The sequence below is a fragment of the Lytechinus variegatus genome, chromosome 2, assembly GCF_018143015.1.
Source record: "Lytechinus variegatus isolate NC3 chromosome 2, Lvar_3.0, whole genome shotgun sequence".
In the NCBI taxonomy this organism is placed as follows: domain Eukaryota; kingdom Metazoa; phylum Echinodermata; class Echinoidea; order Temnopleuroida; family Toxopneustidae; genus Lytechinus; species Lytechinus variegatus.
In genome coordinates this window covers 2,964,474-2,981,604 of record NC_054741.1, presented here as the reverse complement: position 1 = coordinate 2,981,604, position 17,131 = coordinate 2,964,474, and the positions used below count along the sequence as shown (strand labels likewise).

Here is a 17,131-nt window from a genome sequence, read left to right as displayed (position 1 = left end):
CCAAATTGTCTAATAACCCAGGGGCCGCGGAACGGCCGTTTTCAAAGTGGGGGGCTGACCATGCTAAAAATCACAATCGTATGGTCATTTTTGCGTTTTTGTACACTGTTTTGGAAAAAAGTGGAGAGGCTGAAGCCCCCAGCCCCCCCCCCCGGTTCCGCGGCCCCTGTAACCATTTCGTCCGATTCCCAAATCGTCCAATAATCATTATAGTCTAATAGCCAATTGATAGGGGCGTCGATCCATTTTTCAGATGGGGGGGGGGGGGCAAAATCATGAATCAACGTTCCAAAGGCGCTCGATCACACACACACCCAGGCATATATATATATTAGTCATGACATACAGACACGTATCTCACCAACAAATTAATACGAGTGCGAAGCGCGAGCTGAAAATTTTGATAAATCGACCTGAAAAAAATGAGTTTAACGGACCTTTTTTCATAAAGAACAAGAAATATGTCCAACAAAATATTTTCGCAAATCGAAGCGGGAGTTCTTTTGAGGTTTATAACTGAAAACGTGACATTCTATTCACCTATTTAATCATGAAAATTATGGGGTTTTGCTACAGAAATGATGCGAGCGCAAAGCGCGAGCTGAAAATTTTTATATTCCAATCTGAAAAGCGGACATTTTGAGCACGATTTTTAAATAAAGAGCGAGTTGTGTATCTCAATCTCGCTTGCTGAACATAACAATCTTATTTTATTTTTGCACATCCGGAATTATTGGGGGGGGGGGGGGCAAAACGATATGTTTGCCCACCAATATTTTCAGTGGTGGGGCGATCGCCCCCTCCCCCAGGATCGACGTCTCTGCCAATTGATCTAATGGTCATTTTGTCTAACACAAATACGTTGCGTTATCCGAGCGGAAGCGGTGAAATTGCTTCTTTAGTGGATGGTCCGGATTGAAAATATTTATATTTGAATAGAGCAAAATTCACAGAGCAAAATGCTGAAAATTTCATCAGAATCGGATAACAAAAAACGAAGTTATTGAATTTTTTCACATTGTCATGAATATTCATTAAGTGCAGGGGCTGATGATGTCACATCCCCACTTTCTTTTTTTTTCACGTTATTACATGAAATAAAAAAAATGTTCCGTTTTTTCATACATGTGTTAATGATGTGTCTCCGTTATGATGAAATAAGTTGCGGTAATAAATAACTAATGCACTTAATCAGTTGTAAATCCAATTGTTTTAGCTCTTGGTAGAAAATTTTTGAATAAACCTATTTCATATAATAAAATACAAAAGATCAAGTGGAGATATGACATCATCAGCCCACCTAATGAATATTCATATGATGACGACATGCCTAGAACTGTTTCACCGGAGTAATGCAAATCTTTAAAATTCAATAACTTCGTTTTGTTTTTCAATTCTGAAGTGGAGGGTTTCAGATTTTAGGACCACGTACACACCCCTGTCCTTTTCATAGAAAATCGTTATTTTAAAAAGAATCTAACCAATATACCTTTTTGCAATCACTTTAAAATTTAATGGTAATGGCTCACAAAGTATCCCCTATTTCTCAATCTGAATTTAAAGATTTGTATAACATACATCTACAATGCCTGCAAAAATATCATTTTGACCCACATTCGCCCGCCATGCATTCTTCGGAGAGTTTCATCCGTGACTTTACTCACGCATCAACAGTCACAATCTACACCAGACTTCATAAAAATGTCGGGAATAGTGCCCATGTATACTCATACTTCGACGGACAATTGGAAGATTGTGAGATATCCTATGGGTTCCATGGAGGGGAACCTATATACTGCCTATATACTGCCTATATCTGTATATAATAGAGGTATTTTTTTAGCAAGTCATTCGAGCATTCGAGTCTGCACAGGTCGCCATTTTAGCAACGAAGCATAGGAGGTATGTATACTTTGGAGCCAGTTCTTTACTCATTTTGTTGCTAGTAAGCCCATTTTAAATCCCACCTTAAACACTTCAGAGGCAATGAGGGTTAGGTTATATCCACGAACAATTGCCACATATTCAAATACAGCTAGGGTAATAAGCGTCAATGTTTTAGCATTTCCTTACATTTGTCTATATTGAACTATTGGTAATGATAGAAGTTATTTCTTTATGCAGAATTCGTATTTCGGTTTATAATTTCGAGCATGTATTCCAGGCGTTATAATTCAGGGCTCTCGAGCAGAAACAGTCGTTCTACCATGTCTACAATCTATACTTACTGCACGGGTAGGTAGTAGAGACACGAGACCAAAAGGCCTCAGTGCATTCATTTATTACAGTCTTTTTGTAACAACTTTGACAGTGCTTTATCAAACTATACGATCAAATTTTGCAATTTGATCATGTTTGAAAAATTTCAATTGGTATAAAATGCAGATTAGAAATATACATCTCAAATGATAGCCGTGTCCGTGATTACTAGAAACGAATTAAACTGCCTTTGGCATTTTTGGTGATCATATTGTTTATTCAAATATTCATATTATTTTGTTGGTGTATATATTATTTGCTTGTCTTTGGAAATGATAGTGGGAAAACAAAAATATAATTACAATGTGCAACATAGTAATTTTGCTTATGACATGTATGAGTAAACGTTGTCCCCATCGCTGTCTCTGTTGATACTGTAGTGATGTCTTCTTGGAATTATAGTGATCTAAAAGACTCGGTTGTTGGTAAATTCTTTTGTTGCCCCCCTCCCTTATCCTTTAAATCTCTCAGCGTCAGTGAGCAACCCTCTTTGTGACGCCCCTTTCCCCCTTCTATTTAAAGCAATTGGAGCATTGAAGAGCTGACAGAGGGAAGCGAGATTTGTCCATACACAATCTAATAGGTCCAAATCTAAACGAAACGGGTGTCAGAGGCCCGTATTCTGATAGCAGGTTTAACTTTAACTCAGGTTTAAAGTTGTGGTTTAAGTGTGCATGGAAGCCAATTGTTACATAAATCAATAACAGTATATAGAGACTTCATACTTCAGCTTATTTGGCTCTCAAATCATTCATGATTGTCTAGGAAGTATAAATAGATGATCGTCTTCACCATCGATGAATCAGGAAAGAGCACAGTAAACATAAGAAACATACAACTTGATAAAATGTTTGATACTTTTGGCTTCCCATAATTAAAGTACAATTTCAAACCTCAGTTAAAGTTAAACCTGTCATCAGATCGAGCACGGGCCATAGAGTTTTATTATACCTGTATGGCAAGGTTTAAGCCTTATTTCATAAATGATGCACTCTTTAAAGCTACTTTTAGATGATTTATATTTGAAACCAGCCCATGTTCCGTCTCCACAGCCCAGAAATATTTTAACATCAATCACGTCAATTATTTAAATAAGAGTTGCCAATTCGTCTACTGACTTTCCGTCCACTCACCACATGGTCTCCCTTTATTTTGTCTAATGTTCAGTCACCATTTCGTCCAATAGCCATTTCGTCTAATTTGTCCACCACCCATTTCGTCCAATTCTATTTAGGCTAATGCCTACTCGTCCATTTATAAGTAATTCGTCCAATGTTCATTTAGTCCAATAGCTATGATTGGTTATATTAGTTGGTCCAATATCCAAATCGTATATCGTCCAATAAGCTATTGTCATTTCGCCCACATCCATTAGGTCCAATAATCAGTTTGTCTAACAACCAAATCGTCTAATAACCCAGGGGCCGCGGAACGGCCGTTTTCAAAGTGGGGGCTGACCATGCTAAAAATCACAATCGTATGGTCATTTTTGCGCTTTTGTACACGGTTTTGGAAAAAAGTGGGGAGGCTGAAGCCCCCAGCCCCCCCCCCGGTTCCGCGGCCCCTGTAACCATTTCGTCCGATTCCCAAATCGTCCAATAATCATTATAGTCTAATAGCCAATTGATAGGGCGTCGATCCATTTTTCAGATGGGGGGGGGGGGCAAAATCATGAATCAACGTTCCAAAGGCGCTCGATCACACACACACCCAGGCATATATATATATTAGTCATGACATACAGACACGTATCTCACCAACAAATTAATACGAGTGCGAAGCGCGAGCTGAAAATTTTGATAAATCGACCTGAAAAAAATGAGTTTAACGGACCTTTTTTCATAAAGAACAAGAAATATGTCCAACAAAATATTTTCGCAAATCGAAGCGGGAGTTCTTTTGAGGTTTATAACTGAAAACGTGACATTCTATTCACCTATTTAATCATGAAAATTATGGGTTTTTGCTACAGAAATGATGCGAGCGCAAAGCGCGAGCTGAAAATTTTTATATTCCAATCTGAAAAGCGGACATTTTGAGCACGATTTTTAAATAAAGAGCGAGTTGTGTATCTCAATCTCGCTTGCTGAACATAACAATCTTATTTTATTTTTGCTCATCCGGAATTATTGGGGGGGGGGGGGCAAAACGATATGTTTTTCCCCCACCCCAATATTTTCAGTGGTGGGGCGAACGCCCCCTCCCCAGGATCGACGTCTCTACCAATTGATCTAATGGTCATTTTGTCTAACACAAATACGTTGCGTTATCCGAGCGGAAGCGGTGAAATTGCTTCTTTAGTGGATGGTCCGGATTGAAAATATTTATATTTGAATAGAGCAAAATTCACAGAGCAAAATGCTGAAAATTTCATCAGAATCGGATAACAAAAAACGAAGTTATTGAATTTTTTCACATTGTCATGAATATTCATTAAGTGCAGGGGCTGATGATGTCACATCCCCACTTTCTTTTTTTTTTCACGTTATTACATGAAATAAAAAAAATGTTCCGTTTTTTCATACATGTGTTAATGATGTGTCTCCGTTATGATGAAATAAGTTGCGGTAATAAATAACTAATGCACTTAATCAGTTGTAAATCCAATTGTTTTAGCTCTTGGTAGAAAATTTTTGAATAAACCTATTTCATATAATAAAATACAAAAGATCAAGTGGAGATATGACATCATCAGCCCACCTAATGAATATTCATATGATGACGACATGCCTAGAACTGTTTCACCGGAGTAATGCAAATCTTTAAAATTCAATAACTTCGTTTTGTTTTTCAATTCTGAAGTGGAGGGTTTCAGATTTTAGGACCACGTACACACCCCTGTCCTTTTCATAGAAAATCGTTATTTTAAAAAGAATCTAACCAATATACCTTTTTGCAATCACTTTAAAATTTAATGGTAATGGCTCACAAAGTATCCCCTATTTCTCAATCTGAATTTAAAGATTTGTATAACATACATCTACAATGCCTGCAAAAATATCATTTTGACCCACATTCGCCCGCCATGCATTCTTCGGAGAGTTTCATCCGTGACTTTACTCACGCATCAACAGTCACAATCTACACCAGACTTCATAAAAATGTCGGGAATAGTGCCCATGTATACTCATACTTCGACGGACAATTGGAAGATTGTGAGATATCCTATGGGTTCCATGGAGGGGAACCTATATACTGCCTATATACTGCCTATATCTGTATATAATAGAGGTATTTTTTTAGCAAGTCATTCGAGCATTCGAGTCTGCACAGGTCGCCATTTTAGCAACGAAGCATAGGAGGTATGTATACTTTGGAGCCAGTTCTTTACTCATTTTGTTGCTAGTAAGCCCATTTTAAATCCCACCTTAAACACTTCAGAGGCAATGAGGGTTAGGTTATATCCACGAACAATTGCCACATATTCAAATACAGCTAGGGTAATAAGCGTCAATGTTTTAGCATTTCCTTACATTTGTCTATATTGAACTATTGGTAATGATAGAAGTTATTTCTTTATGCAGAATTCGTATTTCGGTTTATAATTTCGAGCATGTATTCCAGGCGTTATAATTCAGGGCTCTCGAGCAGAAACAGTCGTTCTACCATGTCTACAATCTATACTTACTGCACGCATGTCTACAATCTATACTTACTGCACGGGTAGGTAGTAGAGACACGAGACCAAAAGGCCTCAGTGCATTCATTTATTACAGTCTTTTTGTAACAACTTTGACAGTGCTTTATCAAACTATACGATCAAATTTTGCAATTTGATCATGTTTGAAAAATTTCAATTGGTATAAAATGCAGATTAGAAATATACATCTCAAATGATAGCCGTGTCCGTGATTACTAGAAACGAATTAAATTGCCTTTGGCATTTTTGGTGATCATTTTGTTTATTCAAATATTCATATTATTTTGTTGGTGTATATATTATTTGTTTGTTTTTGAAAATGATAGTGGGAAAACGATTTGATTCACCTTCATGTATACCGAACATGGCTATATCTGAAAAACCCTGTGGCAAGTGTTAAAGGCCAAGTCCACCCCAGGAAAACGCCGACTTGAATAAATAGTGAAAAATCAAACTAGCATAGTGCTGAAAATTTCATCAAGATTGGATGTAAAATAAGAAAGTTATAACATTTAAAAATTTCGCTTATTTTTTGCAAAACAGTGATATGCACATACGTGAGTCAGCCTTGATGATGTCCATCACTCACTATTTCTTTTGTTTTTTTATTGTTTGAATTATACAATATTTTTCTTTTAAGATTTGACAAAAAGGACCAACTTGACTGAACCAAATACTATTAAACAATGCTTATTCCACATATTCAGGGGGGAATTAATCGTTGTATAACTTGACAATGAAGAGAAAATAAGAATATTTCATATATCATACAATAAAATACAAAAGAAATAGTGAGTTGATGACGCCTTAGTCTCTTCATTTGCATACCAGCCAGGATGTGCATATAACTGTTTTGTGAAATTAAGCGAAACTTTAAAATGTCATATCCGATTTTGATGAAAATTTCAGTGTTATGCTTGTTGGATTTTTCTCTTTTTATTCAAATCAACATTTTGTTGGGGTAGAATTGTCCTTTAAGGTTGTCAATAACATCGTTGAAATGTGTTGAAATATTACGCTTATGAATGAGTGAACCTGCAGGTAAATTGACGCTTTTCATTACAAGTACTATTTATCGCATACAACTGTACATGCTGGCAATAACAACATTCACAGATATCCCTTTCTCCAATTGAAATAATAATCATCCTGTTGTAATATAGATCTACAGCCATTTTGATTATGTGTAAACAACTTAATTGGGTTGCATGAAGAGAATGCCAGATAATACCAAGTAGAAGGCGAACAACAAACGTCAACATTGCGCAAAACATGTTCGTTCCCCCATTATATACCCAAAGGGCGTATAACTTATTGAATATATTTTGAGCGAAGTAACTAATTGGCTCTTTTCCTGTGTGTGTTTTTTCTGACTGACCTTGATCCATGCATGAGAGAGTGTATACAATAATGGCACATTTGTCCTTTTTTAGGGTTCTCAGAAGGAGTTGCTAAAATTCAACTGTATATCTTCTTGACCAAGGTATCAGAATTACACTTGTTAATACATTTGGTATAAATCTCTTTTATATTTTGCCAATAATCAGTCTAAGTGGATTTAGCTATTTCAAATTAAAGGAATTCATTGAAATTAAGAAATTTCTCCAAAAACTGCATTCCTCTTCCCTTAAAAACACTATAATTGTCAGAAAAATGGATGCGACTGAATTTAGCAATAAAAACACAAAAAAACAATGTTCCTCAAACACAAATCTATATATATCACAACAGAGGAACACAAGTTCGCACAAATCAGGATTAAGACAACTTTTAACTATAAATTTGTATCTTAAAATGTGTTATTCTGGGCCCCGTTGCATAAAAGTTATCATTATGTTAACTTTGCCATCCAATGGTAACTTGCATGGAATCCTTGATTCTGATTGGCTGTTGATCAATTACGTTAATTACCATGGTAGTTACCATTGGATGGCAAAGTTACCATGATAGTAACTTTTATGTAACGGGGTCCGGGTCTCATAATCCACGTATTGTTACAAGAAATGTTAGCCAATAAAAGTCAATCAGAAAACTCAGTCGGTAACGCATTGTTGCCAATTACAATTTTGATGTAAACACATCTAACTGGCAACAATGCGTGGACGAGTAAGTTTCGTATTGGCCATGTTGACATATTAGTTTTATATCCGACCTCATATAATTTTCTCATAAAAGATATCAATTTCAAACATCTGCAGATTAATTTAGAGTATCCTTCCAACGTTTCGACTGCAGATGTGAAAAAATTGAGTTATGACACGAGACAGTCATGCATACCTGAACGATTTAGCCAGCATATGCCAGCAGGATTTAATAATAAAAAAAAAAAAACATGGTCTGTCATCCATTATCCACGGACATCAACATGGATGATTATTTCAGTGTGACTTACCCTAGGTCTCTGCCTATTACTCACTAGCGTACCTACGGCCCCCCCCCTGACGAGTCACAACCCATGCAAGGGACCTGCCCCCCCCCCCTTACGAGAAGTTGAAGATTTTTTTCTTTATATCCTGTTGACGACCTTTTTTTTTGCTTGTCAATTTTTTTTTCTGGCACGAAATCCTTTATTTGTGGTTGAAAACCTTTTTTTGGTCCAATTTCTTGGCGGATGATTTTGCCCCCCATGTGGAAAATCCTAGGTACTCCACTGCTGTCACTCTTGATGCTATGAAATTGATATTGTGTACCACCTGATAAAACTACTCTCGTTTGGAAGCACTGATCGCGAGTGCATTGAGTGGATCTGCCAGCAAAAATAATACACTCGTATCACATTATCTTCATCGTCGATTTAAAGGGAAGTTCACACTGGTAATAAGTTGGTTTTAATAAAAACAGAGATACTAGCAAAAATATCAATCGGAAGGTTTGATGGAATGTTGACGTCACAGACGAGCAGGTCCAGATTATCCCTAAAATTTCATTCTAAAAAAATGTGATTTAATTTGTGCGGTAGATATCTCATCATAACCTTTGTTTAAGTTCTCCATTAAAGATGATCGCAGTACTATTTATTTTTCGATGGATTTTCATCGGGCCATCACCAATGTTTTATCTGATTTTTCTGCTTTTATTAAAACCAACTAATCGTCAAGGTTATACTTTTCCATTAAAGGGAGGAGTAGCCTAAATTGATTGTTAAACCAACATAACATATGGATTTAACATCAGTCTTGCCATCTGGATCTGCGCCTGACATTACCTTGTATTATAACCCCGGATTATTAACCCCTTTCAAATTTTGTCAGGACGCCGTTTCATGAAAGTAGTCAGCACCAGATTAAATTGCACCAATGAAATTGCAGCTCTGTAAACTCTGAGAATTCAATGGTTATTTTTGCGTCATCTCTGACTGTTAATACAGTGTATTGAATACCAGAGAATGACAAATTGACAGTGCAAGTAACTTTCATGGGCGGTGCCCTGTTTTTCCAGTGTTTAACAATAAAACGTTCCAATAAATTATATTCACATCATCTTTCACCCATCTTACAGTATAACTTGCCGGAATGGGAACGAATGTAGATTCGACGGGATCGAAGTCGAGATCTATGAACAGTGGCGATTAAGGTCGGTCATCTGCAAGATCTGCTAGTCCGGATCGGTGATCTACAACAAATCAATCAATCACCGCTTTTTAACCATCAAACCACTTCCCTCGCTCTCAGGAAATATGGCAAACGGAATCAACAGCAAGGCGCAACGGATTCTGGTCGTCCTCCTCGTCATCATCTTCGGAAGTGGATCTTGGTTGACCGTGTCTGGGGTCTGGTGCGAGATACCCATCTTGGTGGCCCTTGGCCTGCCCGAAAAGAACCGGATCACTTCCTACATAACCCTCATCGTTCAAACTGGACTCGTTTGGGTCTTTATATTCTTGTGCTGCAACAGGTATCTTGCATCCACTCGCATCTATAGACTAGAGATCCCTGTAACCTACGCGGTCACATTCATAGGTTCCATCGGGTCATTCCTGCTGATATTCTTCTGGAACTCAAAGACATACCTGTCCGGTGAACCACACAGCGTGTTTTTCCTATTCAATGTCTTTCTCGTGTCTTTGGTTGATATGATGATGAACACGACATCAATGGGATTCATTTCTCTTCTGAAACCCGCGTATTTGAACTGGTTGTGGATTGGTATTGGAATGAGCAGTATTCTTCCTGCATGCGTTGTTCTAATCCAACAAGCAGGCGCTACGTCTACGGAGACTTGCGTCGCCAATTATACATTCCTGAACCAAACTGTGGTCGGGAATGCGTCAGTATCATACAACTGTACATCTTGGCGCGAAGCGGCGCCAGAATATCTCTTCACACCAAGTCAATTTTTTACCTTTTTGTTCGTGATGATGCTTTGTTGTCATATCTCATTCATTTGTTTGAATTATCTGCCTTGTGCCAGACGAGAATACGCACCGCAGCCGGACGGTCACCATCTTAAAAAAGATGGCTGTGGAGGTCTTTTTCAATGGAACTCATCTGACGATCCTTCTTCCAGCGAAGCGGACGAACTTTTGAGTTCGCGCCTAAACATCCTATCTGATGGGCTGGAATCTGCGAACTCCGATCAGTCAAACAGCCGTGAACTGGAAGGAGAACTCACGAACAAACAACTTGTGTTTCTCTATAGTATGTGCATTTTGAACAAGTACATCCTGTTCGGAACCCTGTCTCCATTACAGGGATTTTCTGCCAGTGCGTACGGGAGAGGGACCTACGGCTTGGTGATGCCTATCCATGAAATATCCGACGCCTTTGCCTTTCTGCTCTTTTTACTGAAGCCAATATACAGCTTCAAAGTGGTGACTGGTACATTTATATTAGGACTCATTTCGAGTCTGTACTGCGTTATTGTGGCTGCATTGAGTCCATATCCTCCATTTAGCAGTCTCTTCTTTGGAAAAGTACTTATTGTAAGTATTCCCATCGTTTATTTTTGTCCCATTGTTTATTTCTAGTTCCCTCGGAAGACCAGCTGTACATATAATTGGTGCAGCTGAATATGGGTCATCCAACCGTCTTTTGTCTTAAAATTGATCTTTTGTTTTATTATCTTTTAACTTATGTTTTAATCATTTTATTTTTCTTTTTTTATCCATGTTTAGAATTAATTTACTTCATTTATGTATGTGTATGTTACTCCTTGTATCTCTTTACATTGTATTGTTATGTATTTTTATGACGGAAATAAAAACAAATAAACAAAGAGTGCAATTAAACGCAACCAACGGGGAGAAGATAAAGCTATCATGGGGGGGGGGTAACTAAGGAATCTTTGCACCCTAAACATGCTAAATGAAACAGCGGTACAAACTCTTTGAGGTAATATTGCACCATGAGTGGAAAAAGGGGCAATATTAATGTATCTTTTTATTATAATTTTCACCAAGAAATACTCGTTTGCACACTAGGTGCAACTTTTCCCCTTTTATAAGTTGCACAATATTTGACATTAAAAATGTTTCAACTTGCACCTTTATTACATAGTTCATATCAGCACCCTATAGCTAACTGCACCCTATAGGTGCACAAAATATAATCGCATTAATATAGGGAATCCCTATTCTTAGTGTGTACCCGCCCCCGGCATTCGACCTGGGCTAAGGCCTATTAGTCCGGGTTATAATTGAGCAAGGTGCCACACGAAAAAGGAGAAATTTTCATATAGTGCTTCTAGACCAGTTTTTTACGCTGAATATGAATATATGAGGTAACCAGGCTGTATCCTGAAAATTAACCCGTGAGGGCGCTTTTTTCAAAATGGCCGCCAAATTTTCAGAACATTTGAATTTTCGTACATAGATTTTGACATAAACATTCAATTGCCACAAAATTAGTGTCATATGAAAGACAAATAAATTTCCTACAATTGGTACCATTTATAGGGGATAAGTAGGTCATTTGTCTGAGATTTTAAGTAGAAAAATGCATTTTTTGTCATTTTTTCCCCAAAATTGAAAATTTTGCAAATACATGATTTTACATAATTCTAAGAAAAATGAATCGAGGACCTTGAAATGTTCCAGAAAACTTTATTGATATACTATTATTATGTGGATGAAATTCTAACTCTGTATCATTCTTCATAACAAATGTATAAGGTATCAAACTTGAATACTTCAATTTCAGAAATGTCCGCTCGTTAATCACTTGGATAGTTAAGAGTAGGCTTTTCTCTATCAGCTACATAAAACAAATGTTGGCACATCAAGGCTTAACACTTTCATGGGGTGGGGAAGTTGAAGCCCCCCCCCCCCTTGGCCATATTATATTGTTGTATATTGCCTATTTATTGGAAAATCACCATTTTTTGAAGCACCCATTGAGGCAAAAACAGGCATTTCTACTACAGTACAGCCACTTTGATTGTTTTGAAACCACTTTGAGAGGAAAAAGTAGGCTTTAATTGTTCTACCAGCTACATCCAAAGAAGTGGCACATGGAAGCATACCCCTCTTAGGGGGGGGGGGGCTTTTGCTTAATAGTGCATATTTATTTCAAAATTCATCATTTTGGACCCAACGTTGAGGCCAAAGAGCGTTTGTACTTTGTTGCACACCCCATTTTATTGATTTGAAACCACTTAGGATAGAGTAGACTTCGTTCTTCCAGTTTCATATAAATAAGCACTGGCACATCGAACCCAAGCCCTCAGGGGCTGTCAAAGTCACCCCCCCTATATCATGTATATTGCCGATTTATTGGATATGTCACCACTTTGGATCACTCATTGAGGCAAAAGCGCATTCCTACTGTATAGTACAGCCAATTTTATTTTCTTTCAATACTTGGAGAAGAAAAAGTAGGCTTTGCTCTATTAGCTCCATATAAAGAAGTGTTGGCAAATCGAAGCCTATCTCCTTCAGGCGGCTGTTGAAGTTACCCAACTAATTTTCAGTATTTGGCTATTTGTTGAAAAGTCACCATTTAAAGCCCTCATTGAAGCAAAAAGGTGTCTTTGATATATAGTTCTGACACTTTCATTGCCTTGAAACCACTTAGAGAGGAAAGAATAGGCTTTGTTCTATCAGCTACATAATTTTGTGCTGGCAAATAAAAGCCTACCCCTTGGGGTTGTCGAAATCAGCCCCCTCAGGCCTTTGCGTCATTGCCTATTTATTGGAAATTCACCATTTTTGAGCCCCCATTGAGGTAAAAAGGCATCTCTGATATATAGTACTGCCACTTTTACTGCCTTGAAACCAATAAAGGAGGAAAGAACATGCTTTGCTCTATAAAGAAATGCTTGCACATTGAAGCTTACCCATCTGGGCGGCTGTCAAATCACCCCACCTCTCTTGCATTATTGACTAATTATTTGAAAATTCACAATTTTTGAACCCCATTGAGGCGATATGCACTTCTGCTGTATAAAACACACAATTTCTCTTTCTTGAAACCACTTGGAGAGGAAAGAATAGGTTCCCCTCTTTCAGCTATATAGAACAAATTACTGCCATATCGAAGCCTGACTCACTTCAGGGGACTATAATTATGTTACCCCACCTTTTTTACGATTTTTGCCAATTCATTGTAAAAATCGCCATTTTGGAACCCCCGTTCAGGAAAAAAATGTGTTTCTAGTATATAGTAGAGCCACTTCTTTATATGTAGCTGTTAGAGGAAAGTCTACTCTTCCCTCTCCAAGTAGTTTCAAGGTGGTAATAGTGGCAGACCTATTTATCAGAACCGCCTTTTTGCCTCAATGAGGGCTCCAAAATGGTGAATTTTTCAATAAATAAGCAATAATAAAAAAAGGGGTGGGATGATTTCAACAGCCCTCTGATGGGGATAGGCTTTTATTTGCGAGCATGTCCTTATATGTAGCTGTTAAAGCAAAGCCTATTCTTTTTCACTCCAAGTGTTTTAAAGGGTGAAAACGGCAGAAAAATAATCAGAAATGACTTTCTGCCTCAATGGGGGCTCCAAAGTTGTGATTTTTTCAATAAATAGGCAATAATGCAAAAGGGATGGGTGATTTCGACAGCCTCCTGGAGGGGGTAGGCTTTTATTTGCCTGCACTTTTCTATATGTGGCTGATAAAGCAAAAACCTAGTATTTCCTCCCTAAGTGGTTTCAAGGCATTAAAAGTGGCAGAACTATATATCGGGAACACCTTTGTACCTAAATGGGGGCTCCAAAGTGGTGCATTTCAAGAGAGGGGTGGGGAGGGGGTAATTTCGACAGTCCCCTGAAGGAAGTAGGCTTTTATTTGCCTGCACCTCTTTATATGTGGCTGATAAAGCAAAAACCTCTTCTTTCATCCCTAAGTGGTTTCAATGCAGTAAAAGTGGCAGGGATATCAGAAACGCCTTTTTGCCTAAATGGGGGCTTTAAAATGGTGAATTCTTCAATAAATATGCTATAATGCAAAATGGATGGGTTAATTTCAACAGCTTCCCGGAGGGGGTAGGCTTTTCTTTGCAAGCACTTGTTTATGTGTATCTGATAGAGCAAAGCCTACTCTTTCCTCTCCAAGTCATTGCAAGAAAACGAAATTGGCTGTACTATATAGTAGAAATGCACTTTTGCCTCAATGGGCGATTCAAAATGGTGTAATTTCCAATAAATAGGTAATATACATGATAATAGAGGGGGGCTGACTTATCAGCCCGTGAGAGGGATAGGTTTCGATGTGCCAGCTCTTCCTAATAATATGTAGCTGATAGAGCAAAGCCTACGCTTTTCTCTCCAAGTAATTACAAGAAAATAACATTGGCTGTATGATATAGAAACGCCCCTTATTATGCCTCAATGGGTGATCCAAAATGGTGAAATTTTTAATAGGCAATATACATGATGTAGAGGAGGGGGTGACTTAGACAGCCCCTGAGAGGGCTAGGGTTCGATGTGCTAGCGCTTATTTATGTAGCTGGTAGAACACACTCTACTCTCTCAAAGCAATAAAACACTATAATGCACAAACGCTTTTTTGCCTCAATGTTGGGCACAAAATGGTGAATTTCCAAATAAATTGGCAATAAGCAAAAAGGGGAGGGGTGACCCTCCCCTCCCCTCCCCCCCCCGAGAGGGGTTGGCTTCGATGTACGTGTCACTACTTTTGATGTAGCTTGTAGAACAAAGCTTTCTCTTTTTCTCTCCAAGTGGTTTCCAAAGTAATTAAATTGGCTGTACTGTCATGACTGTATAGCATTTTTGGGTGCTTCAAAAAGTGGTGATTTTCCAATAAATAGGCAATATACAACAGCATGATATAGCCAAGGGGGGCGGTTGACACCCCCACCCCATGAGAGTGTTAGGCCTTGATGTGCCAACATTTTGTTTTATGTAGCTAATATAGAAAAGCCTACTCTTAACTATCCAAGTGACTAACGAGCGGAGATAATTGGATTTAATTTTTAACTATACATTATACATATTATACATGTTATACGTATTAGTCTATGGAAATGCATACAAAAAGCGACATTTCTGAAATTGAAGTATTCAAGTTTGATACCTTATAAATTTGCTAAGAAGAATGATACAGAGTTGGAATTTCATCCACATAATAATAGTATATCAATAAAGTTTTCTGGAACATTTCAAGGTCCTTGATTCATTTTTCTTAGAATTATGTAAAATCATGTATTTGCAAAATTTTCAATTTTGGGGAAAAAATGACAAAAAATGCAGTTTCTACTTAAAAGCTCAGCCATATGACCTACCTATCCCCTATAAATGGTACCAAATTGTAGGAAATTTAATTGTCTTTCATATGACATTAATTTTGTGGCAATGGAATGTTTATGTCAAAATCTATGTACGAAAATTCAAATGTTCTGAAAATTTGGCGGCCATTTTGAAAAAAGCGCCCTCACGGGTTAATTTTCAGGATACAGCCTGGTTACCTCATATATTCATATTCAGCGTAAAAAAAACTGGTCCAGAAGCACTATATGAAAATTTCTCCTTTTCCGTGTGGCACCTTGCTCAATTATAACCCGGACTATATACAATTCATCATTTCTTGTGGTTCTTTTTAGTCGGGTCGGCGCAATCTCTTTTTTGTATCGCAACCTCCCCCTCACCCCTCCATTGATGTATGATTTACATTCGTTTAACCTTGTTTTTCCCTCCGATAAATTAATCTCCCCAGTTACAATACAATACAATTAGAATAATGCGTTTTATTTGTTGGTGTACGTAAAATGGGATGAAATTACATGAAGCTTCATTTACGCTCATGACACTTCATCTTCGTTATGATTACATCACCCCTCCACCCTCCATCAATATGCTTTACCTTCATTTACCCTGATAAATTATTCATCTTCCTATCTTGAATTTTCAATAAATTAACATGTTTCAATAGTTTTTCTTTATATTTTCTTAAGGTTGCTGCTTGGATAGGTGCCGGTCTTTTCCACTCCTACTCCCGCGCGGCTACCTCCTGGATATTACGACATACATATGAGAGCCGAAAGCATTTGATATTATCGAGTGCACTCGGAGAGATCGGTGCGACTGTTGGTGCCATTATCATGTTCATACTCATCAACGTTTGCAACATTTTCGTGGCTTACGAGGACCAAGGGCTGTGTCCGACACACCCAACTTGTATTCTCCTATAAGAACTGAGGGGTTTAGTTGTTCATTAATATAGGACGTGCTGCTCATTGCCACACCAAGGATCTTTTAAGTGTCACACTTCACCTTCAGGTCTTGCATGGAGCATATTTTACCTGTCTACTATTCACGCATCTTTCATACTGGAAAGCAGGGCCAAGGGAGCTATTATTTCTTACTGGGGGAGCTGATGTAAACTTAACACAAAAAAGGGGGTGCCTCCAAAATGAAGGTTATTCTGATCCCGAGAAATTTGACAAGCAAAAAAGGGGGATGGTTTCACTCTTTGGTCCACAGAAATTTGACAACCCCCTCCCCCCAAAAAAAAAGAAAAAGGGGGGTGAGGGGTTTAATTACTGCAAAATGTAGGTCATTTTCGTTTCATTCTCCATTACACCTTCCAGAATTCCAAGGGCTGTTGCCTATGGGGAATAATACACGCAGCACCTATAAGGGAATTCTTGGGGTGCTCCAACACCCCCAGCAAACATCCCCGCTTCCCAGGGCCATGCTGGAAAGTGACAAAATTTCAATAAATATATATATATATATTTTATATATATATATATATATATATAATAATAATATTTTTTTACAGTGCATCCAGATTACATGAAAAGACACTTCTGGGTAATGCATCACGATGTCTTATTTG

General features: G+C 37.9%; 1 protein-coding gene across 2 annotated transcripts; it reads left to right on the top strand.

Moving 5' to 3' along the window:
* Positions 1-1,815: 1,815 nt before the first annotated feature.
* On the top strand, positions 1,816-17,016 carry LOC121407068 (solute carrier family 52, riboflavin transporter, member 3-like). Of its 2 annotated transcripts, none has more exons than XM_041597989.1 (3): positions 1,816-1,902; positions 9,398-10,820; positions 16,245-17,016. In XM_041597989.1, the coding sequence occupies exons 2-3, from the start codon at positions 9,576-9,578 to the stop codon at positions 16,479-16,481; spliced, it is 1,482 nt and encodes a 493-aa protein (XP_041453923.1). In that variant the 5' UTR covers positions 1,816-1,902; positions 9,398-9,575; the 3' UTR covers positions 16,482-17,016. The 2 variants fall into 2 exon arrangements, with proteins under 2 accessions (XP_041453923.1, XP_041453922.1); XM_041597988.1 differs by lacking the exon at positions 1,816-1,902 and adding an exon at positions 5,475-5,561.
* The last annotated feature ends 115 nt before the right edge of the window (positions 17,017-17,131 follow it).

Excerpts from the sequence above, each read along its gene's own strand:
- LOC121407068 (XM_041597989.1), top strand. The coding sequence starts at position 9,576 with ATGGCAAACGGAATCAACAGCAAGGCGCAACGGATTCTGGTCGTCCTC. Across the intron at positions 10,821-16,244 it reads TCTTTGGAAAAGTACTTATT|GTTGCTGCTTGGATAGGTGC; the intron begins GTAAGTATTCCC and ends TATTTTCTTAAG.